At 45.0% G+C, this 27029-nt stretch overlaps 2 protein-coding genes across 2 annotated transcripts in view; both read right to left on the bottom strand.

Annotated features, from left to right (window-relative positions):
* Window positions 1-27029, bottom strand: part of LOC310791891 (partitioning defective 3 homolog) — a gene marked incomplete at its 3' end in the record, with an annotated part of 552527 nt that overhangs the window by 369154 nt on the left and 156344 nt on the right.
* Window positions 1358-2648, bottom strand: LOC310792134 (zinc finger BED domain-containing protein 4-like). The gene is made up of 2 exons (XM_083653849.1): window positions 2452-2648; window positions 1358-2127 (listed from the first exon to the last, which is right to left on the bottom strand). Exons 1-2 carry the CDS (start codon window positions 2553-2555, stop codon window positions 1578-1580), a joined length of 654 nt encoding a protein of 217 aa, XP_083509975.1. The 5' UTR covers window positions 2556-2648; the 3' UTR covers window positions 1358-1577.

The following is a 27029-nucleotide window of genomic DNA, read 5'->3' as shown; positions in this document are numbered from 1 at the left end:
CATATAAAATATCTTAAAAATGTCAAAATACACTGGAGGGGGACTTTAAAGGGATAGTTCGGTTTGTTTGAAGTTGGGTCCTATCAGCTAGTCAGATACACTAACGTAATTCGGTACAGTGGTCTGGAAGCGAGGCGCAGTGTCTAACGAGATCCGGCACCCAGAGCAGCAGCCAAACCAGCCTTTTCTCTCTCAGTACTGGGGGTCAACAACTAAAACTATAACTGTAATTTAGCCACCTAAAACAACTAGGGATGCTCCGATCCGCATTTTTCGCCTCCGATATCGATACCGATATCTGGGGGTCCAGTATCGGCCGATACAGAGTACCGATCCGATATCCCCCCAAAAAATCTGTATTACCTAATAAACTGTATGCCTCACTGTGTGGAAGAGACTGGAATCATTATTTTGTGCAAGGCAACATCAGGCTTAACTTAAACATTACTTTCCTAACTTTGTAAAACAAAATGTAACAAACACAGCTATAAATGTAGTGAATTATTTATTGAATAACTGTGCAACACAGCAACAATGTAATTTGTTTAAAGCTATATGCTTCTCCAGCTTTGTAAAACATTCAAATGATCTGTAAATGTTAAGACAGAAAACAGGAATTTAAAATTCCATTATCATGTAGCAAAACTATGATAGCTAAATCACTAATCACGTCAGTAATTTGAAATCCATTGTAAAAACAATAACTGAGCTGAAACTGAGAATAAACCAATAGCTTCACTAGCTTGGTTTTACTTTTTGGTAAACATTCAATGGTATAGTGCAAATGGGAATTTAACATCCAATACAAAAGCAGTTGAATAAACATAGCTGGGTAAAACATGTAAACATAAACATCTTTATAATGGTTTAGTGCAAATAGGAAATTAGGAAAAGTGCTGCAGTGCAGACAAGAATTTAAAATCAAAAGTAAAATAAATAAAGGAGCTGAAACTGAGAATTAAAACAAAACAAACCAATAGCTTCACTAGCTTGGTACATATTCAAAATAAATAGGAGTCAGCTCTTTGTTATGATTTAGTGCACTGCAAATAGGAACCAATGGCTTCACTAGCTTGGTAACAACAAAATACGGTATTCAAACAGAGGTAGTCTACTTGTCAAGTTCTCTTTTGTTACCACTAGACTGGGCAGAAGGCCCTTGTATTGCTGCCTTTTTTTTTTTGCAGTGTTGTGGTCAAAGTCACATAGCACTAGAGCTGCAATAATTAGTCCATCGACAGAAAAATAAAATTAATAGACAATAATTTTGATAATGTTTAGAGTAATTCCTAATTTGTTTAAAGAAAAAGTCAAAATTCTCTAATTCCTCCTTCTTAAATGTGAATATTTTCTGGTTTATTTACTCTTCTATGACACATAAACTATCTATATATATATATCTACCGTATCTATATCTTTGGGTTGTGTGGACAAAAGAAGACCTTGGAGAATGTCATCTTAATTGAGAAAATAATTGACAGCTTAATCGATAATTAAAATAAAGTAAACATTAGTTAGTTGCAGCCTTACACCACTCAGTGTCAGTGACAGTGACCTGCTCAAGCAGATCCAGATTTCTAAAGCTTCTCAAGCTCAGACTTAAGCATCAGTGGCAGGTTCTTGTTCAGGAAAGCAAGCATTTCTGCTCTCTCGGCTGTAAGTCTGTTTCGCTTCTCATCTATGATGTTGGAGACTGTGCTGAACAGCCTTTCACTGTCTACGCTAGTGCAGGGCGCGCAGAGGTACTTCAAGGTAGCGGCAGCAAGGCCTGGAAACCGCTGGCGGTTGACTCCCCAGTATTTGTATGGGTCGTGTGTGTCAGGAATTGTTTCCTCAGTAAAAAACCCATGCAGTTGGACAGTAGTGCTGCAGCTGGTTGCTGCACCAGGATCTTCCTCACGCTCCCCCCGAATTTTGGCAAATTCTTTCATGAAGCTGCCCCTGCTCTTGCTTCTGCTTGCTTCTGCTGCTTCCAACCGGGGGGCCTTTTCTGGTGGCTCCACTGGCTCCGAAGCCTCTGATGCTCCATCAGCTGTCACTGTGGTGGTCCTCCTCCTCATGTCTTCCTCCAGTTCCTTGGCCAGTGCATCTTTCCCACGCTTGGCACAGTCTGCACTGGTAAAGAACCTGAGAGGAGGGGAAAACAAACAAAACAAAAAAACACATATTAGGTTCAATTATAGACTCATCAAAGTAATACATAATAGAAAAAAGAATATCACAGATGGTTGCACATTTATCCTTACTTTACATCTCAAATGTAGCTTAGTAGTGTATGTAAAATCTATAATGTGTATGTTATTTAATATTGATCTTTTATGAGTTATATTCAATTTATATCCTAGCATCTCTCATCATATTTAAATTTGCAGCATACTAGTCTGTTTCACAGAGTGTGTGTGTGTGTTTGAGAGAGATAAATAATATAATGTAATAGGTTTAGAGTCTAACCTGTCCTTATATCTCGGGTCCAGCAGTGTGGGAAGTGCGTAGAGAGGTTCATCTTCTACGGTGCTGAAGCGTTTGTCGACGGCTTCTAGGAGGGTCTTTTTCATTGTTTTTACCCCAGAGTCAGCCTCGCTTTCCGTGGAGAGGAGACGTTTGAGAACGGTGACACTTGGGATAACATCAGCAGCGGAGGAGGTGGCTGAGCTCACCTTCCTAGTAAACTCCTCAAACGGTTCAAGACAGGTCCTTGTTTTGTCAAGCAAGGCCCACTGGTTTGGCGTGAGTGTTGTGGGCAGGGCATGGTCAGCAGAATAGGCAGACAGGGTTCGCTTCTGTTCCAGCAGACTCTCTATCATTAAGTAGGTGCTATTCCACCTCGTTTTGACGTCTTGCTGTAGGCGTTTTTGTTCCATCTGCATCTCGAGCTGGATATCTTGCAGCCGTGAATATGCAAGTGGAGAGTGTTTAAAATGCCCAACAATCTGTCTCCCACTTGCAACGGCATCACTCACACTACGTTGTGACAGAAGTCCCTCGTTGACGACAAGCTGCATTGTATGTGCCGCGCAGCCTAAACTGCGCACTCCCAGCTTTTCCATTGCACTTTTCATGTTGCTAGCGTTGTCCCTGAGAATAACGTGGACTTTGTTCAACGGTATTTGCCACTTATCAAGCATTTCCCTTAGGGCAGCTGCAATCGCATCGCCGGTGTGTGACCCACGGAAGTTTGTTGCATTTAACATGGCACTGTGTCGCACACAACTCGCGTCCAGCCAATGTACCGTTAAACTTAAAAGCGACATGGGGGACACGTCGGAGCTCCAGACATCTGTAGTGAAGCTCATCGCTTTGACATCTTTTAGATCTTCTGTTATGCGTTTGCACACTTTCTTGTACAGTTCAGGCAGAGCCTTCTCCGATAATTTTTTTCGTTTTACCATTTGGTACCGTGGTTCCAGGTGCTTAATCAAGAGTTTGAAACCCTTGTCCTCGACGACCGAGAGAGGCTGCCCATCCATAACGATGAAATCCAGTACCCTTTCCGTGATTTTGGTTGCTTTCACACTATCCGGTGGAAATGTCTCACTTCTTTCCTTGGTCTCCGTCAAAGTTAGCTGCTTCGTCCCGTCTCCTTTTGTTTTTTTCAGCTCGTTAAACTCGCCATGCTCTTTAGCATGATATCTCTGGAGATGCTTGATTAAGTTGGTTGTGTTATAATGTGAAGTCTTGTCACCACCTCTCGGAACATTTACTTTGCAGATATTGCAAGCAGCTGTCGAACTTGTTGGCGTAGCTAGCGTGAAAAAGCCCCAGATAGGGGAGCCTTTGCCTCGCTCCATGTTAGTGTGTTCATGCTGCTACTAGCTTGTTTGGAAACAACGGCGCATGGGCGCTGTGAGCACGTTGCGAGCGTATGACGTCACACGCTGCACAAACATAGAACTTGAGTGAATAGAATGGCCCCTATGGATCGGTCTGTGGATCGGGCCATTTCCCACAGATACCCGATCTAGAATTTTGTGCTATATCGGCGTCGATACCCGATCCAAGTATCGGATCGGCGCATCCCTAAAAACAACGCCCACCTAAACAAATCGATATCCGTGTACATGCACGCTCTATTTTGACAATTTTCAGCGCTTTACTTTTCCGCAAAACAGCAGTTTCATTCGGCACTGCTTTTTCTCCCAACCGTACAACCACCGTATTCCTCCGCTAAAAGCCAGCTCCGAGCCGCAGCACTGGATTACTCCGCAGTTATTTGGGGGTAGGCTATTTTATTTCTCCCGGTTTGAAGACACAACAAATAGAATACACGAACGAAAATATGAGTGATTTTGATAGCGAGGATGATATGCCATTCACCTTGGTGACAAGAGGATACAATTATGAACCAGAGAGAATACAGAAGAGGAACTTTTGCAGAGAGTGAACAGGCAGAGAGATGCGCCTGCTGCCTAAATGCCTGGGTGCCCTGGCTGCAGACCTTTTTCACCATTCCCAGGATAAATTGTGGAAAACGTCCCAGACCAGAGAGGCCAGGTGACTTGTTGTCTCTAAAGTAAGTCAGTGTTTTATCTCTCTTCTAAGCCTTCCTGTTTTGTAAACCGCGGCTCTGTGCTCTGTGCTGGCTTTAGCGGAGGAATACGGTGGTTGTACGGTTGGGAGAAAAAGCAGTACCGAATGAAATGACTGTTTGGCGGAAAAGTAAAGCGTAGAAAATTCTCAAATAGAGCGTGCATGTACACAGATATCGATTTGTTTAGGTGGGCGTTGTTTGAGGTGGCTAAATTACGTTTTAGTTGTTGACCCCCAGTACTGAGAGAGAAAAGGCTGGTGAGGCTGCGCGAGGCTGCTCCTCTGGGTGCCGGATCTCGTTAGACACTGCGCCTCGCTTCCAGACCACTGTACCGAATTACGTTAGTGTATCTGACTAGCTGATAGGACCCAACTTCAAACAAACCGAACTATCCCTTTAAGACCTTGAATGAACACTTTTACAGACCAGAGCCTCGGTAGTTTATGGTGAGATTGAACAATTGAACAATGATTGTTGTATTTTTACCCCAAATAGATATATAACATTATGAAAGGTGAACTCGTTATTTTCGTTCTTCCACTTTCATTTATTGCTTCAGGAAATCTCCTTGAGAGCCGCGCCTCGAGTCGAGAGGCTGAAGAATGTGACCGTTGACAAGTGGCTCAGGTAAAGAAGGAAACTGGCTGTATAAATATAAAGAAGTCAAGGAGGACAGAGGCTGTGATAGATGTTAGTTGGAGGAAATCACAAGGAGGACAGAGGCTGTGAGAGATGTTAGTTGGAGGAAGTCAAAAGGAGGACAGAGGCTGTGAGAGATGTTAGTTGGAGGAAGTCAAAAGGAGGACAGAGGCTGTGTGAGATGTTAGTTGGAGGAAGTCAAAAGGAGGACAGAGGCTGTGAGAGATGTTAGTTGGAGGAAGTCAAAAGGAGGACAGAGGCTGTGAGAGATGTTAGAGGAAGTCAAAAGGAGGACAGAGGCTGTGAGAGATGTTAGAGGAAGTCAAAAGGAGGACAGAGGCTGTGAGAGATGTTAGAGGAAGTCAAAAGGAGGACAGAGGCTGTGTGAGATGTTAGAGGAAGTCAAAAGGAGGACAGAGGCTGTGAGAGATGTTAGAGGAAGTCAAAAGGAGGACAGAGGCTGTGAGAGATGTTAGAGGAAGTCAAAAGGAGGACAGAGGCTGTGTGAGATGTTAGAGGAAGTCAAAAGGAGGACAGAGGCTGTGAGAGATGTTAGAGGAAGTCAAAAGGAGGACAGATGCTGTGAGAGATGTTAGTTGGAGGTTTTGCACTCCAGGTGTAATGGATACATGAGGGCGCAGGGTGGTGACAGGCAGCTATTCCTCACGGCCACAGAGGCAGAGGTGAAGTCAAGTCAAGTCAAGTCAAGTTTATTTATATAGCCCTAATTCACAAGCATGTCTCAGAGGGCTTCACAGAAAGTATGTCTAGCTAATTCTAGCTGACACAACAGTAACAAGAATATACAGAATAAAGATAACATTTGAACACTTGATAATATAGAAAATATAGGAATGAAGAGAGAGCAGAGGAGAGAGCAGGAGAAGGGAGAAGAGCAGGGGGAATGTGAGAGAGTGATGGGGTGGGGAGGGAATGGGAGATGTTGGAGGGTATAGGAGGTGGGGAAGGAGCAGGAGGGGAGAGCAGTCTGTTCTCCTCTTTCACACTCCTGTTTGAATGCTTCAATGACTGCAACAGTTTATCTTCTAACCGCTCCACATTACATTGTGCCAACTGCTGGGCAGCTTCCCCCACAGCAAGTCACAGTGAGGCCATTAGGGGTGCACCGATCACGTTTTTTGCCACCGATCACCGATCGCCTATGGGAAATACTGTATCTGCCCAACCGATCATCGACCGATCACCGATCACCGATATATAAACTCCTCAAAAAAAGTTTGGAAACGTTATTTCGGACGATTATTTCTCCCCTTTAATAATACCAATTGGTATTGTATTTTATATCATTGGAAAGCCTGATTAGTGATAGGGCTTTTTTTTATTTTAAAAATATGTTTTTTTTCTTCTTTTTTTAATATAAAGTAAAATATCGGCAATCAGCCGATCGCATATTTGAGGTCAAAATCGGCCGATACAGATTGCGTGCCGATCGATCTGTGCACCCCTAGAGGCCATGCATATTCCTTTAGGCTGAACGGAGCCTTGAGCCATACGGGACAGCCTGTACAATGACGCACTGTAAAAACTAAGCCCTGCTTCACACCATAGGCATCTCAGAAGCAGTGCTGAAGCAGCGCTTCATGGAAGCTTCGAGCAGGAGTCTTGCTGTTCACACCAGAAGCTCCACGCCTCGCTCAGTTCTGCCGGCTCACAGCTTGCATTGACTTCATGTGTGGCTGCTTGGGTGCAGCGCGCTGCACACTTGAAAAATAGACCAAAAGCTGAAAATATCACTGCAGCGCGTGTGCAGCGTAGCTTCAGTGTGGTGTGCGGCTGGTATGATCGCTCTCGCCTGTTAAGAAGGATGCTGAAATTAAACTGCCTGATGGCAGATACTGATTCCAGCGATCGGTGATCGGCTCCAAAAATCCTGATCGGAGCACCCCTAATTTCAAGACTGCTTAACGAACTCTTTATCCATAGCACTATTTTCTATTATTAGTGTAAAAAAAAAGGCAGTGGCCTACTTGTTACTGAAAACACCAGCCCTGTCACGTATACCAGTTTATTTCCAGTGTACAACATAGAGGTTGGCTACCCGACCTGAACCCGACGAGACCCGAGATCCGATGGTCGGGTAGGGCCTAGTTTTTAACTAAAACAATTAGGGCTCGGGTCAGGTAGAGCTCGGGTCAGGTAAAGCTCGGGTCAGGTAGAGCTCAGGTCAGGTAAAGCTCGGGTCAGGTAGAGCTCGGGTCAGGTAGGGCTCGGGTCGGGTAGGGCTCGGGTCGGGTAGAGCTCGGGTCGGGTAGGGCTCGGGTCAGGTAGGGCTCGGGTCAGGTAGGGCTCGGGTCAGGTAGGGCTTGGGTCAGGTAAAGCTCGGGTCGGGTAGGGCTCGGGTCAGGTAGGGCTCGGGTCAGGTAGAGCTCGGGTCAGGTAGGGCTCGGGTCGGGTAGAGCTCGGGTCAGGTAGGGCTCGGGTCGGGTAGGGCTCGGGTCGGGTAGGGCTCGGGTCGGGTAGAGCTCGGGTCAGGTAGGGCTCGGGTCAGGTAGGGCTCGGGTCAGGTAGAGCTCGGGTCAGGTAGGGCTCGGGTCGGGTAGGGCTCGGGTCGGGTAAGGCTCGTTATGCTATAATAACATGCACGCACGCACGCACACACACACACACACACACACACACACACACACAGTGTGCCAGCTACCCCTCTGGGACCGAGGAGAGAGCTGGAAACTATCTTCTGTCTCTACTTTCTCTCTCTGTCTTTTCTCCCACTCTCTCTCTACTGCCTCTCCTCTCTCCCTTTCTACTCTCTCCCTCTCTACTGTCTCTCCTCTCTCCCTTTCTACTCTCTCCCTCTCTACTGCCTCTCCTCTCTCCCTTTCTACTCTCTCCCTCTCTACTGTCTCCCTCTCTACTGCCTCTCCTCTCTCCCTTTCTACTCTCTCCCTCTCTACTGCCTCTCCTCTCTCCCTTTCTACTCTCTCCCTCTCTACTGTCTCCCTCTCTACTCTCTCCCTCTCTACTGCCTCTCCTCTCTCCCTCTCTCCTCTCTCCCTCTCTACTGTCTCCCTCTCTCCTCTCTCTACTCTCTCCCTACTGCCTCTCTCCTCTCTCCCTCTCTATTCTCTCTCCCTCTCTACTCTCTCTCTACTGCCTCTCTACTCTCTCCCTCTCTACTCTCTCTCTACTGCCTCTCTCCCTCTCTACTCTCTCTCTCCCTCTCTATTGCCTCTCTCTCTCTCTCAAGACCAGGAAGACCGCTTCAGAAGGCAGATAAATGAGCAGTGTTGGTGGACCCCTCTGGGGCACGCAGCGACAGGCGGCTCCATGATGCCATCTGTTTGTGACATCATCAGTGATGTCATAATTCAAGGATTGTGATGTTATCAGTGACATCCCTTGAGCGAATTGTGATGTCATCAGTGATGTCACTCAAGCAATTGTGATGTCATCAGTGATGTCACTCAAGCAATTGTGATGTCATCAGTGATGTCATAAATCCTTCCTGGCTGAGGCTACAATATATAAGTGGTGGACGATGCAAGGAAAGCCATAAAAAGAAGAAGCCGCTGCTCGCGTACGATAATTTCCCTCCAAAAAGGATAATTTTGACCCTCAGGTACGATAATTCAACATTTCCTACCTGGCAACACTGATACTACCTTCTGTTTGAGACACAGCATACAAGTCAGTGTGGTACAGTGACACATCTGAAGGAATGGCTGTTCGAGGATGGCATGGTGACAGGCAGCTCCATGATGCCGCCAGGACAGGAGACCTGGACACACTGAGGAGCCTGCTGCAGAGAGACCACTTCAGAAGGCTGATCAATGAGCAGTGTCTTTATGGGTTTTGTTGGAGGACCCCTCTGTGGCACGCAGCCTTGGGGGGTAATGCTGCCTGTGTGGACTACCTGATCACACAGGGAGCACAGGTAGACCTAGCTGCTGAGAATAACACGACACCTCTCTACTGGGCCGTGTACTACGGTCACCTGGACTGTGTCCGGATCCTCCTGGAAGCCGGGGCCGACCCTAACAGATACATACAACACGGCTCATACACCCCTCTCTACATCAGTGCTGTACTCAACCGCCTGGACTGCTTCCGCCTGCTGCTCCAGGCTGCTGGCGTTCTGACCCGTGATGTGGCTTCTTTCCTGCTGGAGGTGGTGCTGCATAACAGGTGCAACACGGCCTTCGTCCAGCTGCTGCTGGACCACGGTGCTGACCCGGCCCTGGTGACCACAGAGCAGGCAGAGCTGGAGGAGGAGGCGGATCCTGAGGCTCTCAGGGTCTTTCTGGAGGCCAAGAGATGTCCTCGCAGTCTGGCCCACGTGTGTCGGATCCAGATCCGCCAAGTGCTGGGCACACATCGCCTGAACCAAGTCCACTCCCTACCACTAACACAAGTGATGAAGGACTTTGTGCTCCACAAAAACTGACTTGAAACTCCAGGACCAGAGATGATATACCATCAGCATACACCTCCTGTAGCCAATATTAATATGATGTGAGGTTCAGTTAGCTTTGCACAGAAACAGCCGGGAGAAATACTTTTTACTTTTAGACTTGATTACATTTCAGAGCCTGTAATTGTTTTACTTTTACTTGATTAAACAAGTTGAATCAGTACTTCTAATTTTACCAGAGTCTTTATTTAGACAAGTAACTGTACTTCTACTCAAGTAAAGAAAAGAGTGTGTGTACTTAAACATTTCGCATCTCTGCTCCCTTTACCCCCGGACGCACGCACGCACGCACGCACGCACGCACGCACACACACACACACACACACACACACACACACACACACACACACACACACACACACACACACACACACACACACACACACACACACACCTTTCTTTCAAGCCCTTCATCTCTTGGTTTCCTTTCCTCTCTCTCTCCTTGTTCACTTTTTCACTCCTCCCCTCCAGCACAAATATACACACACACAGAGATGCACACGTGCGCGCGCGCACACACACAGAAAATCACAGACATATGCACACACACACACAAGACAGACAGACAGACAGACAGACAGAGACACACACACCTTTCTTTCAAGCCCTTCAGCTCTTGATTTCCTTTCCTCTCTCTCTCTCCTTGTTCACTTTTTCACCCCTCCCCTCCAGCACAAATATACACACACACACACACACACACACACACACACACACACACACACACACACACACACACACACAGAGATGCACACATGCACACACACACACACACAGACAGAAAATCACAGACATGCACACACACACACACACACACACCTTTGGACCTTAATTTGCAATAGAAGACTACTTCATTTGAATGTCTTTGATGTAGCATGGCTCTGCTCAAATGGAGTATCTGATCCCAATCCCCTGGACAGATCCTATCTGATCCCAATCCCCCTGGACAGATCCTATCTGATCCCAATCCCCTGGACAGATCCTATCTGATCCCAATCCCCTGGACAGATCCTATCTGATCCCAATCCCCTCGACAGATCCCCACCCCGCCCCGTTTAATTCATTAGCCATTTGAACAAGCCTGCTTACTGTACGTGCCCCATCATCATCCAGGTCATTGATGGAGATAGTGTCTCTGGCTCGGGCCCCAGGAGGCCCCACAGCCACAGACACATTGGTCAACTTGTCTTTGGCCTGCCTGGGCTTAAAGTGTAACTAACCCCCAAAACACTTTTTTAACCAATATATATGACTTTGGGGGTGATGTGTGAATTGTTATTATTGCTATATTATCGTTATGCGTTATGTATTGATAACCTCCTTTAATGTGTATGTGTATTATTTTTAAAACTTTTATGATGCTTGTATGTGTATTGTAAATGTCATGTTTTTATGTATTTGTATTTGTATGTAAATGTATTGTAATGTAAATTTTATGTGGACCCCAGGAAGACTAGCAACCACTGTTGTGGAAGCTAATGGGGATCCGAATAAATGAGAAATGCAGACACAGACAAACCCGACGGGACCTGAGACCCGATGGTTGGTAGCGACTGGTTTTTAAAGAAAGAATTCAGGCTCGGGTCGGGTGGGGCTGGACAGTCTGGGGCACGGGCCGGGTGAGGGCCGCGTAGGGCTCTAGTACAACATGTAGAATGTCCTGCCAGGAGAAGGATAAGTGTATCGGAGGGGGACTTTTGCAATGGCTGTTGATGCAGGCTGTGTTGTTACACAATAGTTTCAAAATGCAACATGTCATCCAAACTGAAAAATGACAAACACATTGAAGTGGACTTGTCCCATTTCTACACGGAGATGCAGTGCTGCAGTCAGTTCTTGCAATAGCACTCAAACGTTAGTGCACACATGTTACCACTAAGGTCTCTTTCACACATAAGCTGGTGGACTCGGTGCGATTCGGGGGGTGAAGTTGCAACATTGTTGTGATTTTCATTTGGTCTGGTTCACTTTCACACAGAAATTTGTCACAAGCACCAAACTTTATGAACAATGTCACATGGTCCAAACAGTCACTGTCTATTGGACAGAATAGAGAAGGGAGATCTCTCCTCTCTTCAGCAGGCTTCTTGCCTGGCTGAGGGCTGACTGAACAACACAAGTGAATCCACAAAACACAAACCATGGAGCAACACCACCTGCGATATTGGGATTTCTGGTTTTACATTAGTGTTACTATTAAATAAATATTTAACAAGAATGTGCCCAATATGAGCAGCAGATGAGGCAGCAAGCTGTTGAACATTTCATTCTGCAGATGAGAGTAGCCTACGTACCGAAGGAGATAGGCAAGCCAGCTGTTGAGAAATGTGATATTTATGACGACGTATGTCACGACGCGGTGCGCAGGTACTGTACACGTTAGGGCTGTGAATCTTCACTGGCCTCACGATCCGATTACGATTCAGAGGGCTACGATTCGATTCGATTACGATTATCGATGCATCTTGATGCATCTCGATGCATCTTAAATCGATGCATCACTTTTTTCCGCAATACATGATTTATTTTTTCTCACTTTCTTTTTTCTCACTGTGTGGCTACTTTTAAAATAAAAGTGCATTTGGAATTGCATTGTATTATGATCCATAATTAAAATAAACAACTGCATGTACTTCCATCATATTTTATTTTATTATTAAAAAAAATAAAAAATAAATGTAATGTAATAATCGATTTTTGACATTTTGTGAATCGATGCAGAATCGTGCACGTCCGCATCGCAATGCTTCTTATAATCGATTATTTTTGACACCCCTAGTACACGTGTGCACCCACAGTGTTTGTTTTGCTCCCTTCTAGAAGGGAGCAGATGGTAGAAGGCTTCTCCCGTCTTCTACTCATGATGCACTGCATGAGTGCATCAGATGCACTGGCGCTCTTGTGTTTAGTCCGTTTTGCTTTCACACAACAAACGAACTGCGCCAGGGTTCACTTGGAAGCGAACCGAGACCCACGTTTTCAAGCGCGCCAGAGTTCGTTCGTTTGTTCCGCAACAGAGTTCGTTTGCGCTTTCACACCATCCCAAACGAACCGCACTATCCGAGGAAATGAACTCTGGTGCGGTTAAAGCGGACTAAACAGCTTATATGTGAAAGCGACCTAAGACCAATTTGACAAAAACCATTAACTCATTGAATGCCAATGACGACAGCTGTCGTCAATTCAAATACTGACGTAGAGTGCCAAAGACGACGACTGTCGTCAATTGCGTTTTTTGACGGGGGGGGGTCCATCGAAGCCAGATCTATGTCCTGTAACATTTTGGGACATGTTGAATGTCTATAACCTATTTTACCGAGCCATTAGGTGGCAACAGTGCTCTCCAGATGACAGAAATACAGCCTGACAAAGCCGTGATCAAAGACAAACCGCGCTCATGCTGCGCGGATTGATTGCTGTTGGCAAGCAGCCCAGAGCCATCTACATGATGGCTCTGGGCTGCTTGCCAACAGCAATCAATCCGCGCACACAACTGCAGCTCCTCTGCCTGTCTGTCTGTCTGCATATAGTTTCTCAACACACCAGAAAGGCAGCACCCAACGCCGAAGGGCCAACCCTTACCTGCAGTCGCGTTGGGCATTTCCTCAATGCTGCTGTGAGCTGCCAGGAGCCGCGCGGCGCAAAAACAGAGGCTCCGAATAGACTTTGTGCGTGTGGGGAGGAGTTTACAGCTGACTCGGGGAGAGGCGGGGAGAGGGGGGGACAGGGGGGTGGGGCACGCATGCACCACAGAACTAAACCAGGTCACATCATCAAAAAAATATTAGCTAGAGTCAGTGAATGTGCTTGAAATAATGCATTTCACAAAAGGCTGAATATCTCAGCTTCCTGATAGAAAAGCATATTTTTGCTGTTTTTGACCTATCTTCTCCGGCTGATAACTAAAGAACGGAAAATGGTATCAATAAACTTTTTTTTGCTGATGATACAATAGAGTCTCCTTGTTCTTTTTGCGTGTTCGGTGTTTACATAGTAATATCACACAATATTCTGTGGGCCTCGAGAAATCACTGAAAACGCTCTGAAACTCTGGCACTGGGAGCGTCCGTTCTCCAAAAGTGGCTGGCACTCAATGAGTTAAGAAGCTGGCAAGACGCATCTTATTCTTCTTGACTGAGCAGAGCCGAGGGACGTTGTGATGTATTCTAACTCCGTTCTCCCCTTGCGTCAGTCCCATTAATTGTCAATAGCACCCCCTAGTGGCACAAAGTCAATGTTACAGTGTGACTAGTCTCTCCCCAGACTCAAATATTACGTTGAATCGCTGCGCTGCGCATACTACATACATGAGTCTGTGCCGCTTCACAGCCACTGCTGGTTTTTGAAGGCGGGTCCAGGGGGTTCAAATTGAATGAGTGAGATTCAGTTGTTCCCACAGGCTGAAATTCTACTTTCTTGCAGAGAGAAAAGTGTCTCTCGTCATCATGCACGAGTGCACCCCACAAAGCTCACGAGTGCACCCCACAAAGCTCACGAGTGCACCCCACAAAGCTCACGAGTGCACCCCACAAAGCTCACGAGTGCACCCCACAAAGCTCACGAGCCCAGCAGCCCCAGGCAGCATGAGTGCACCCCACAAAGCTCACGAGCCCAGCAGCCGCAGGCAGCATGAGTGCACCCCACAAAGCTCACAGCCCAGCAGCCGCAGGCAGCATGAGTGCACCCCACAAAGCTCACAGCCCAGCAGCCCCAGGCAGCACGAGTGCACCCCACAAAGCTCACGAGTGCACCCTACAAAGCTCACGAGTGCACCCTACAAAGCTCACGAGTGCACCCCACAAAGCTCACAGACCAGCAGCCCCAGGCACATAGACTGCGTCAAGTCAACCAGAATGTAAGTAGGTCGTCCGCTTTAGCTCTTTCAAAATAAATCCCTCGTTGTAACGTTCACATTTTGAGTCATGCTTTACAGCTTCACTATTATGTTGACGTCAAAACGAGTATTTTCATACAATGTTTGCTGCTTCGTTTGTTGAAACGTTTGTTTTCTCCTCCAACGTGCATCAGTGAGGCTATTTACTTGTTTAAATGACATTAGTTTGACATTTTTATCCGGAAGTTTTCATTTTGTTTTGGCTGGCCTGACACTACTGCACCTAGGACAGCTGTGAGAGAAGAAGGGAAAAGAGAGGGGGAAGAGACAGCCTGCAGCGGTGGAGAAACGCGGGTTGAGAATGTGATATAAAAGTTTAAAAGGCGACGATGATGCTTCTGCTGCCCCCTGCTGCTTTCCTGGGTAACAAAAACACAGGTACTAGTGGGACTTTTGATGTAAAAGATGTATTGGTGAGCCTTTATGGAGAGGTGTTAGTGTGAGCAGCAGCAGCAGCAGCAGCAGCAGCTGAGGGGACAGCGGTGTGTGTGACAGACACAGCTAAGATTAGCAGAGACCAGAGCTGCAAACCCAAACCCCCATAGAGACGGTCACAGAGTGAGGCCACAGAACACACACCACACCTGACCTGCCTGACTTTGGACATACCGGCAAAGACACGGACGCACGCGCACACACACACACACGCACGCACACACACACATAAACACACACACACACACACAAACACACACACACACAAACAGCATCATGTCTAAGCCAACAGTTGAGACGTGGGACAGCGCATAATGAGCCGCTATCCATTTCACGTTAATCCAGAGGAGAGGAAACATGTGGGGCCTCAGGTCCGAGTGAGAGAACAGGAGGAGAAAATGACGGCCAATCAGACGGTGGGGGGGGGGGGGGGGGTGGTTATGGGGGGGTCAGGGGGCGATGCTGGTGATTGATTCTGAAGTCCTGGAAGCACCTCTCCTGGTTGGATTGGGCTGAACATTGCGGTGTGTTATGATCTGGAGAAGGTCATGGGCAGGCTGTAAAGTCGTGGAAACCACCTGAACACCACCAGCATTACCAGCCAATCCAACAGCACAGTTGTATTGCTTGGTAAATGCAATGGAGGAGGACCTCTCTGGCGCCTCCCACTGTACACGGGGAGTTGTGCGTCTGTCCGGTGGGGTTGAAACGAAACCTGAAGTCTCCACCCTTCTGTTCTGACCTCACCTTTCCCTGAAAAGCCTTGTTCTTCTGGAGTTAGCCCGCATCTGCTGCTTCACTTAGCTTCACTTAGCTTCACGTAGCTTCACGTAGCTTCACTTAGCTTCACTTAGCTTCACTTAGCTTCACGTAGCTTCACGTAGCCCTGACAGCTAAATGCAGCAGCAGGAATATCACAGCTTTAGCAGAACGGCTGAGGAGCGCAGAGAAGTGTGTTTCTACTGAGTGACAAGTGTGTTTCATTCAAGGTGCGGAAAGCTGATACATGTGGGCAGAGCAGAGGAAACACACACGCGCACACGCACACACACACACACACACACACGCACGCACACACACACACGCACACACACACACACACACGCACACACACGCACACACACACACACACACAACAGAATTTCCCATGGCCGTACAGCTAATATTGCACTTTCTAACCGCGGTAAGAAAAGATTGTTGGCTGGCTCAATAGCTATGAGCAAGGCACTGACACTGCCATGTGTAGGGGTTCAATTCCCACTGGCGTTACCTATACTAGAATATCCTGTGTGCGCTCATGTTACTGTACTGACACACACACACACACACACACCTGTCTGTGCTCATGTTACTGTACTGAGGCACTTTGGAAAAGACATTCATCACATGAGCTTTCAGCAAGGTCTCAGAGCAGATTTACCTTTTCAGCAAACACCTCATACCACCCCCCCCAAAATCATAGAGCGTATTCTTTCGGAAAAGACTAAAGACACACCTGTTCAGGCTCCATCTGGGCCCTTCTTGATCTAACTTCTTTCTCTCTCTTTCAAAAATAAAAAAAACTACTAACCTAAACTAAACTTGTACCACTGTTCCTTCAGAATTTGTAGTTGTCATAGACTGTGTTGCATAGTTGATTGCTCTATTGCTGACAAAAATGTGTTATTGTAAGTCGCTTTAGATAAAAGCGTCTGCCAAATTATGTAATGTCTCCGTGTGTGTGTGTGTGTGTGTGTGTGTGTGTGTGTGTGTGTGTGTGTGTGTGCGTGCGTGCATGCGTGCGTGTGTGCGCGTGCGTGCGTGCGTGTGTGTGTGTGTGTATGTGTGTGGGATGGGGGTGGTTGTTAGCTAGCGGGCTAATGAGCGCTATACATCACATGCTATCAGTGCTAATCACATTGAGTGCTATATTTAGCCGCTTAGCTTCAATTACCCGTTTTCCTCGGGACCAATCAACACCTAGCGGGGGACATGGCTTCCGTAAGTGTGACCTGTGTGTGTGTGTGTGTGCGTGCGTGTGTGTGTGTGTGTGTGTGTGTGCGTGCGTGCGTGCGTGTGTGTGTGTGTGTGTGCGTGCATGTGCGTGTTCAATTAACTGGGACAACCTCTACATGTATGGAGGGCTTAAGGCTGTTGAAGCTGCAGCTCCCTGCTCTCATGTCAGGCTGAGGGCAGCTGATTGAAATCACAGAGTGGAAACTGGACCTGGATATCTAAAGGTGCACATAGTTACAACGCTTTTAAAAAGCATTCAAATGTCTTCAATATAATATAGCCATTATGCCTTCATTGATTTCACCGTCATGTCAGTTTTTCATGAATAACTAACTACACTATTTCCAATTAGGAATGAATCAAATAGGGCTATTAAAAAAAGTGTGGTTTGTGAAAGCAGAATAAGGTTGATAATTGGACATATCACTCAATTAATTCCTTTGTTCGTTTGATTTTCGTCGTTTTCCCAATTCTACTTGCTGTCGTTGTTCCAGCGCCTCTGCCCATCTGGAGAGAGTTGTTTAACACTGAGGAAGTTTGAAGTGAAAAGTTCAAATAATTAAATAGTTGGTTTAGAATTGATTTTGTTTCAAGAGTGACCAAGACCACCCCCACTAATAATAATAATAATCATAATAATAATAATGGAAATAGTCAACACCACCCCCCCCCCACACACACACACACACACCAAGGCCTTGCTCACAACACAACTGGACAGCTTCCCTCTCTCTGCCTGCAATCACAGTCACTCTATTGGCTTGGACAAACCCAGCTGGGTGAGGTGGGGAGGGAGGGAGTGTGCGTGTGTGTGTGTGTGTGTGTGTGTGTGTGTGTGCGTGCGTGCGTGTATGTGCGTGTGTGTGTGTGTGTGTGTGTGTGTGCGTGTGTGAGTGTGTGTGTGTGTGTGTGTGTGTGTGTGTGTGTGTGTGCGTATGTGTGTGCGTATGTGTGTGCATGTGTGAGTATGTGTGTGAGAGAGAGGCTGCAGTTGGCGTTGGGGCAGTTCGATTGTGTTGCACAATGAAACGGCTGCCAGCCAAGAGGAAAGTACTCTCTTCACAATCAATCACCTCAATTAAAGAAGCTGGGAAGTGTGTGTGTGTGTGTGTGTGTGTGTGTGTGTGTGTGTGTGTGTGCGTGTGCGTGAGTGCGTGCGTGCGTGCGTGCGTGTGTAGGGTGGACAGAGACAGAGAGAGAGAGATAATTTGAGAACAAAGGAGAAAGAAAGAGATTAAGAGAGCCAATTATTACATCCTGTATGTATTTATCATTATAGATATTACAGCGTTCCCACTGTGGCCCTGATGATGCAAAACTCTGTGACTTCACAAGACTCAATTGGAGCATCACCATGAGGTGAAGATGGTATCTTCCTCTCTGATTTGTAAAGATATCGTTTATAGAGACACTGCATGAAATAGGCCACGCCCATCACGGGGGAAAAGCTCCGTTCATTTCCACACACCAGCGTCATTTTCCTTGAATTAAACATGGCTAAAAGCTGTTGTGTGTTGGGCTGAGCAGACAACAAATGTAAAAAATCGCCAGTTAAAGTTTTTTTCTACTCCCGAGGAAAACAAGGAAGCCATTGAGAATTGGCGAGAAGAAAAATGTGGATCTAGCTGTCAATGAAGTAAGTTGGAGTGTTCATCTTCCGTATATACGATCTTTTTGTGCCACATCCGGCTCCATGACCAACATAGGAGAACGCCTTTGAGAGGACACATTGCATTTACACTTGTGTTCAATGTGTACACATTCTACACAATGCATCCCTGACCACCTCCGGAAGTGGTTTGGCCGATCAGATTGCAATCCTTCTTCAATGCGTTTTGGGGGTGTTTACACCTGTACTTTCAAGTGATAAAACACAATCTGATCACAGAAAACGCATATTAGCGCCAGGTGTAAATGGCCTCTCTCTCTCTCTCCCTCCCTCTCTTGAGTCGTCTCTCTCTCTCTCTCTCTCTCTCTCTCTCTGTAATTGAGGGCTGAGGGAGTGCCATGGGAGTGACAGCTGCGTAATGAGAAATGGTGGTGGTGCTGACGCTTTCAGAAAGCCAGAGTATATTTGATGCTAGTTACATCTCAAACGTTTCATGACGCCGCCTCTTTCTCTGGATTAGGAAATATTACACATCTGAAATATAGGAGAGGATCAACTTCACCGGGATTAACACCCGGTTGATATCCACACAGACAGACAGACAGACACACACACACACACACACACACACACACACACACACACACACACACACACACACACACACAGGTTTGATATAGAGAACATTTAAGTTACATTGGCTTTATTTCATAATCAATAAGCCATAAAGAAGATACAGAGGTATTAGTTATTAGTTATTGGTAGTAGTTGTTTGTTATCTATCTACGTATTTATACATTTGGCAATGTGGGCAATGTTTCAATTTTGTGTCCCGGAAGTGATGTCACTCAACTGACACCGCGATAATCACGTTTAACCAGTTGGGTCTTTCCATAGAGTCCACCAGCTTTGATACATCATGTTGGCTAGTTGTTGATATTAGAACAATATTGTGGCTCTAAAATAGCGTTTTTACGGAGATGCGGGCAGAGATCAGCGATTCAGTCACATTGTGCAGTCTCTGTGCTGCAGTGGTATAAACAATTAACTACTATAAACAAACTATTACCTTCGATTCTTATCAATTTAAGTTATTTGGCGCAAATGATGACGTACATGTATGTTTTCATAAAACATGAATGATTGTACTACTATGAAAAACTGACTGGAGGGTAGGTCTGCCCCCTCCAGGTCGATTGGTCAATTGTTTGGTCGACGAGATTCACGTTGGTCGAGCAATCGCTGGTGTTAATAATTTCATAGGAGAAATTCAATTTAATCAAAATAAAAGCGATCCGGAACGTAAGTAGCGTGCCGCGGAAGCAAGTTTGAACACGGACCTTTTCTAGAAGCACACAGGGAGTGATCCAGGGTAGAGCCATGGGCTACAGAGAGAGACAGGCTAACAGTTAGCAGCCTATCTAGACAAAAGAAGAGCAGCCAGCAGAGTGATGGAATTAACAAGTAAATGGCTGAGCTATCAGCACAAACAATGGACACGTTTCAGCCAGCAGCCACCATCAGCTGTTAACGAGCGACCATCAGCTGTTAACGAGCGGCTAACTACACAGTACCACCTTATGAGTTGAGACTACAGTCGTCAGTGAGACTTGACGTCCACAGAGATACACTCCAACTCCGGTAATGTTAGACTGTGATAAGATGTTACTGGAATGAATCACAAAAGCTGTCTAACTGTCCTTTCTGCCAGCTAATTAACCATGTGTGCTAACGTTACATAACCATAACCATCGCACACGCAACTCAAAGCTGTTTCCCATTAGCTGAATATGGCCACTAGGTGTTGCATGGCACGCTGATCAGTCTGTCCATTCCGGTAATGTTACAACGCTGCAAATAGCTTTTATTTATAATTATCAGCTATCGGGTAGAGTGCGCTCAGTTAGTCAGTACACTGCACAAAATAAAAATAAAAAATACACTGCAAAAAATGAAAACAATTTTTTTTTTTTTAGGCCCCGTTTCGACCAATCGATTGGTCGGAGCTGGGGTCGACTTTTGGTCGACCAGGATAATCTTTGGTGGAGGGCAGCCCTACTGGAGGGTGGCTTTAAGACTCAGCCTGTCCTCAAAAGGGTCGATTTTCAAGGTGGTTACAACGACCCAATGTTTACAAATGTGACCTCTTGTGGTCATGTGAGTAGGTGCATGTGTGCAGTGATAGGCCATCTCATCCCTCTCTCCATCTCTCTCCTCTCATCCATCTCTCCATCTCTCTCTCCCTCCTCTCAATCATCTCTCCATCTCCCTCTCCCTCCTCTCAATCATCTCTCCATCTCCCTCCTCTCATCCATCTCTCTCTCTCCTCTCATCCATCTCTCCCTCCATGTCTCTGGTAGAGTGTGTGAGGCACTGAGGCTGAGGTTGTAAAGCAGATTGCTCTTCCTGTTCTGTTTGTTTGCCTGCCATGACTTTTTAATATACAGCGTGGCATGGTGGCTGTGGCTCTGCTGCTGTTCAATAAGTGAGAAAATAACTTTGGGGCCATTCCTTACCCTTCTATATAAAATACTAAATACTAAATAAAAGAAGACGTCTAAACCCAAGCCAGCCAGGTTTGACTTTGGGGTTCTGACAGAACTTTATAGCAGGCTAAGTCCTGAGGGAGTAGTAACATGTGGAGTGGAATGTGGTGTGCATGTGGAGTGGGTTCATTGGACTCCTGTGGAAAGTTGCTGACAGATTGACAGGCAGGTTGAAACAGGGGCCTGAGGGATGGAGAAAGACTTACCTGCACGGTGGAGAGCAGAGAGCAGATGGCCAGAGGGCAGAGGGGAGAGAGGAGACAGGACCGCGGGAGGAGAGAGAGAAAGACAAAAGGCATCAGTTAGTTCAGTCACAAACCAACAAACACATGGAAAACAGTGTGTTGGAGTGAATGCATTGATTCACTATCACATAATCTGGTACAAGACTTCTCTTTCACATGAATCATTTTACTTTTGCATTGGACACATTTTGATGCAAAGACGCTGCGATTCTAAAAACATTTAGTCCACACGAGAGAGAGAGAGAGAGAGAGAGAGAGAGAGAGAGACAGAGAGAGAGAGAGAGAGCGAGAGAGAGAGCGAGAGAGGGAGAGAGAGGGAGAGAGAGAGGGAGAGAGAGGGAGAGAGAGAGAGAGAGAGAGAGACAAAGATATGTTAAGAGTTGCAGTGCATTGAGAGCCATGTATGAGTTTGGCAGTGAACTCTGTCTTTGGGCTAGCTATGCCACCCTAGAAAGAGTTCCGTCTGCCTACATAGACTTGCCTGCGACTTTGGCTCCCAAGCCGTCTAAATCAGCGATACGCACGTATTTACAAGAGTCACAGAAACATTTCAAAGTCACATACTTGAGAAAAAGGGTTCATAGCTTCTGGACGTCAGGGTTAGAAAGCTTGACGCTGCTCATAAATGCCTCTTTTCATCTGAAGTCTGTGCTGGCGATATTACTTTTTACCCAGCTTTCGACCAGAGTGGCGCTGTTGAGCGCTGTGACGGCTGGGCTCTAACCTGGAAAGAATAATATCACCAGCACAGACTCTGTGTAGACTAAATCAGACTACACGGAAAGACAGAGTTCCAATGGAGCTATGGTGGCCTAAAGGTTAGAGAAGCGAGGAAGGTCAGTTGCCAGCTGATCAGTACTGGTCAGCTGTGTGTGTGAATGTGAACATAGCGTTTTTGAAAAAGAGAGCATTGCTCTCAGTGAGACTCCACCTGTATCAGTGTTTCCCCTACCACTCTACAGGCCAACACCGCCCCCGCCAGGCCAGAAAAGAGATATATATTTATTAGGATTGTCAAAAGTATCGATAAGTATCAATACTAAACATTTGAAAAGGATACAATACTCATTTACATCTGTATCAATATCAGCAGTGCTTTCTCTTAATAAAAAACATAAAACATACTACTGATTTCTCCCTCCCTGTCATTGGTGGGTATCTTTTGCTTCAACAAGCTCAAAGTGTTCTGATAGGCTGATGACTAGAGCAGGTGTAATCTGCTGTGTTGTGATAGGCTGATGACTAGAGCAGGTGTAATCTGCTGTGTTATGATAGGCTGATGACTAGAGCAGGTGTAATCCGCTGTGTAAGGTCAAAGTTTGTAATGAGTTTTATCAGGTCTAGATTATGGAGAAGCGTGCATCTGTCCGTCCATCTGTCTTAGTTTATTATTTATGCCTCTTGAGGTGGTGTTGTCATCCCGCTGCGTGGTATCGAAAATGTTATCGAGTATCGATATGAAGAGTTCATTTGCAAAAACAGGTATCTCCATTTGTATTTGTGATGGTTTCAGATTAGATATTGATCCACTTATATTGTAATTTATTTATTTTTGGTACATTTTTACTATCATTCACAACTAAAACATATTCATCTGGTAATTTTCACATAAATTATATCAAAAATGTTTTGTATGTGCAGTCCAGGGAGTATCAAACAGGTGTTGTTTATTCATTTCAAGAATGGCGTTTACCTGTTTTTGCAAATTAACTCCTCATATTTTCCTGGGTATCGGTATCGAAGTAGAAATTATAGTATGGTGACATCCATTATATATATATATCAGTGGTGGCTGGTGAGCTTGGAAACAGGGGAGGAAGCTAGTGCGGCGACCGCTAGGGATGTCCCGATCACCTTTTTATGCCCCCGAGTCCGAGTCCGAGTCATATGATTTTGAGTATCTGCCGATACCGAGTCCCGATCCGATATTTCTGCAATGCATTGCAGAAATAGTTGGGACAACAAGTTGAGACAACTTGGATGCTTTTCCCCCCTTTTCTTCTAAGTGTTTAAGTGTTTTTATTTTAACCAACCAATATGACATCTTTGTACGGCTCTTTTATCACAACCACAACTCAGTTAGTGCAGCATTGGTTTTAAACCAAGTAAACAAAATAAAATATCTTTACAGCTTATCAATGGTGCAGCACAAAATAACAAAATAAAAAATATGACACAGACTGTTTTTTTCACTACAAACTCGCCATGTTGAAATCTAGCAATTTGAGGTGAAAGGTTGTATGGTGAAAACACATAACACATACAGTAAAATGGAGTCGTTTTAGAATCAGTAAATAGGTATATTTTGTAAGATAAAAACTGACTCTGAGAGACAAATTACCTAGGCTATCTCTGGACACAGCTGGTAGTATTCATTTGCATGCTGCCTAATTTCATTTCACTGGCTAATGTCTGCTATTGTTTCGAGTTTCGGCCATTGAGCCACATCAATAGAATCAGGCATGGAGGTTCTCCACTGTCTGCAGCCAGGTACTCTTCTTGAGCATGCTTGCTAAATGGGGGCGGGGTGCAGCGGTGCAGCTCTGTTTACAAGTTAGACAACATGGAGACACTGAGGACAGTCTGTGTGGATTTAAAATGTTTGAAACTTTATCTGTGAGACGAGTGCAGTCCGGCCACTTCTGACACCATGGAGGAACGACAGATTTTATTCACAAGACCGACGGAATGCCGACAACAAAAAGATGTTCATTATGGGAACTTTACTGATGATGCAGGCAGTGCACTTCTGGCTTTTCTTCCTAGTCCGACTCCTAGGTGAGTTTAATCATGATCCCTAACTAACGTTACGTCTTGTTTCTGTTTTAGCCACTGTGCGACCATCTAGTTATGGTTGGACATGTGTTTTTGTATGTTTTATCGCGTTCTGATCAGTTCTGATGTGTGGCTAGTCGAACACTAAACAAAGAGTATGGAAGGAAAGAAGTGACAATAGCAAGAGAACCGCGGCCATTTTGGCGCCGCAAACAACAGGACAATAGCACAGAGAGGTTTGTTGCGCCCCAAAATGGCCAATCTCTTGTGCGCTGTTGCAACGGATTAGTTCGCTTCTTATCAATGCTCACTCGTCACTCCCCACTACTAAAGTTAAATGCGTATGTTGCTGCGTGCAAGAGGGCTCGTGTTTATGATGAATATGACAAATTGCAATGATAAAATAAATGACACATTGTTTATTTGGATGACTGAAATGTGAGAATTGGCATATTTGTTTTGTGACGTTTTTATACATAAAAATCCGATCTCTTCCCCCCGATTCCGGATCAGTTGAAAATCACGTGATCGGCCCCGATTTCCGATCACGTGATCGGATCGGGACATCCCTAGCGACCGCACTAGCTGGGCTTTTTTTTTCACATGTGCGCGCGCGCGTGCGCGCATGTGTGTGTGTGTATTTGCCATGTTTCCCATGCTGTCAAGCCTCTTAGCTTTCCACCCAGTGAGGAGCATTGCATTAGCACCCAGTGAGAGGACTACAGGATGGAACAGCACCTGAGGCGGTCCCAGGGAAAATATGACGTGTGCTCTGCTGCTGATACTCTCACCCACAAGCAGTTTTTGCCCAAAACGCCCAAATCTCATTTTAAATTAGCATTAGGATTAGACTGTTCTGATGTCATTATTCAGTTTTAACCATCAATAATTGTTCCTTTTCTCATTATTTCATTTCTCAGAGTAAATACTGTATATTTATTTCGAGATTTTTGTCAATTATTTGTGCTGTTATGGTTATAATTAGCCTAGTTACTCACTTCTACACTATCTTAGATTGTGTTACTTATGGATGGTATGGAATTAAAGTGAAAATAGATTATCCCCCCTTTTTGCTGGGGACCCCACTTTGAAAACCACTGGCTTAGGCTAGAACTGTTGCGAGAAGGTTTCAGGATTTATCTCTATGCATTAGGCTGTGATTACTATTTATATAAATCTATTTATTCACATAGATTCATGATATATTATGGTATACAGCCTACCTGTGACATCAATGTTTTGATTCATCCTATGATGTCTCACACTCAGGTGTGCTTTCACAAGACAGGTGTTGTCCATTCAATCAGCTAACCTGTCTTTATAATGGCTGTCTTGCACTGTTTGTATGATACTTGACAAAGTCTATGGCCGAAACTGTTGTCAAATAGCGTTAAATTACACTTAATTGCATCTGGAACGAGAGTGTGTCTTCATGTGCACAGTGCTGCACTACTCATTTAGTTATCAACTTTGGAGCGTTATTTACCCCCCCTTCCCGACATCCTAGGTTGACATGCTTCATCCCAATCAATTCCTTATTTCTTCTACTTTCATATGATATAAAGATCACCACTCAAGCTTTAAAATTGAGCCCGCTGTCAGCTATCGATTTACAGGCCAAATTCAGTTAAAAAATGTGTGAATTTAAGCTTCGCGGGTTTTAGTATAAGAAATTACAGGATGAAACTTCAATACGACAAAAATAGCGCTGCTTGGTGAACCATTTCCACGGCGAATTTAATAGAAGGTTCGGATAACTTGAAATCAATTGACTTACTTGAATATCCGTGCTGTCTGTAGGGGAAACGCTGCAGTCGAGACGTTGCAAATATTCCAGTTTTCTGACATTGCAAAAAGCCCGTATCGCGCAGCTCGTCTCCCCGCAACTCGAAACTCGTTTTGGTGGTAATCCAATATCAACGACTGTCTGGCTTGTGAACACTTACTGATTGATAAAAAAGTAAATAAAAATAAGAGGGAAATATGATATGCTGCTACTGTCTCAGTAAATCCTTCCTGTCAGGTCAAGCAGTGGATTTCACCTCCTTGATTCAGCGTGACCACAGACCAGCCAGTGGAACAACGTTGCCGATTTTCAGACGTATTCAGCATTGGACAATACAGAATGTCAATCAATGTCAAGCAATCTATCAATCAAACAACAACCAATTAGGGTTTCACCTGGTTTCACGGGCTAAGGGAGAGCTCCCCTCCTCCTCAATCTGATTCGTTGGAAAACACATCACTCTCACTGTTTTCTGTGAATTGCAAGTCTTTTTCAACCAATCTTATTTTTTCATTAGATAAATTACCAAATAAATCAAGCCCACAGGGCGGGTGTTTTTTAATCCCCTCCCCCATGCTGGGACCAGGGCCAGAGTGACTCGTCTGCATGGAGCTATATAATGAATGAAAAAATGAGCGTCTGCACATAAGAAAAAACACATTTGATTGATATTTTATTATAAAAAAAAATATGAAAAATGAAAAATATAAAAATAAAAATAAAAAATATATTTTTTTAATATATTTTTTTTTTATATAAAATCCCCAATCTAATAGAGGAGGACCATCCTCCTATGCCTCACTGGAAAAACCTCCTCTGATATATAAGAAAGTAGTGCCCTGTGCACAGCAGAAATAGCAGTAGAAAGGAAATCCAGCGCACACCAGGTTGTATATATATATATATATATATATATATATATATATATATATATATATATATATATATATAATTTTCTCCCTGCTCTCCCCAAAATTTAAAAAAACCTTTATGGCATATTATTACAATACAACAATACTGATGTAATAGAAGATGCCAAATCATTCAAAACAATAAGCATTTTGCTTTTAGGATCATCATGTGCGTTAGGAAACGCACATCCCCTAATACAACTGTTTGCATCGCATGATACCTTGGTATTATTA

The sequence above is a fragment of the Poromitra crassiceps genome, assembly GCF_964638095.1.
Source record: "Poromitra crassiceps genome assembly, chromosome: 17".
Taxonomy (NCBI): Eukaryota; Metazoa; Chordata; class Actinopteri; order Beryciformes; family Melamphaidae; genus Poromitra; species Poromitra crassiceps.
This window is presented reverse-complemented; position numbering and strand designations above follow the sequence as displayed.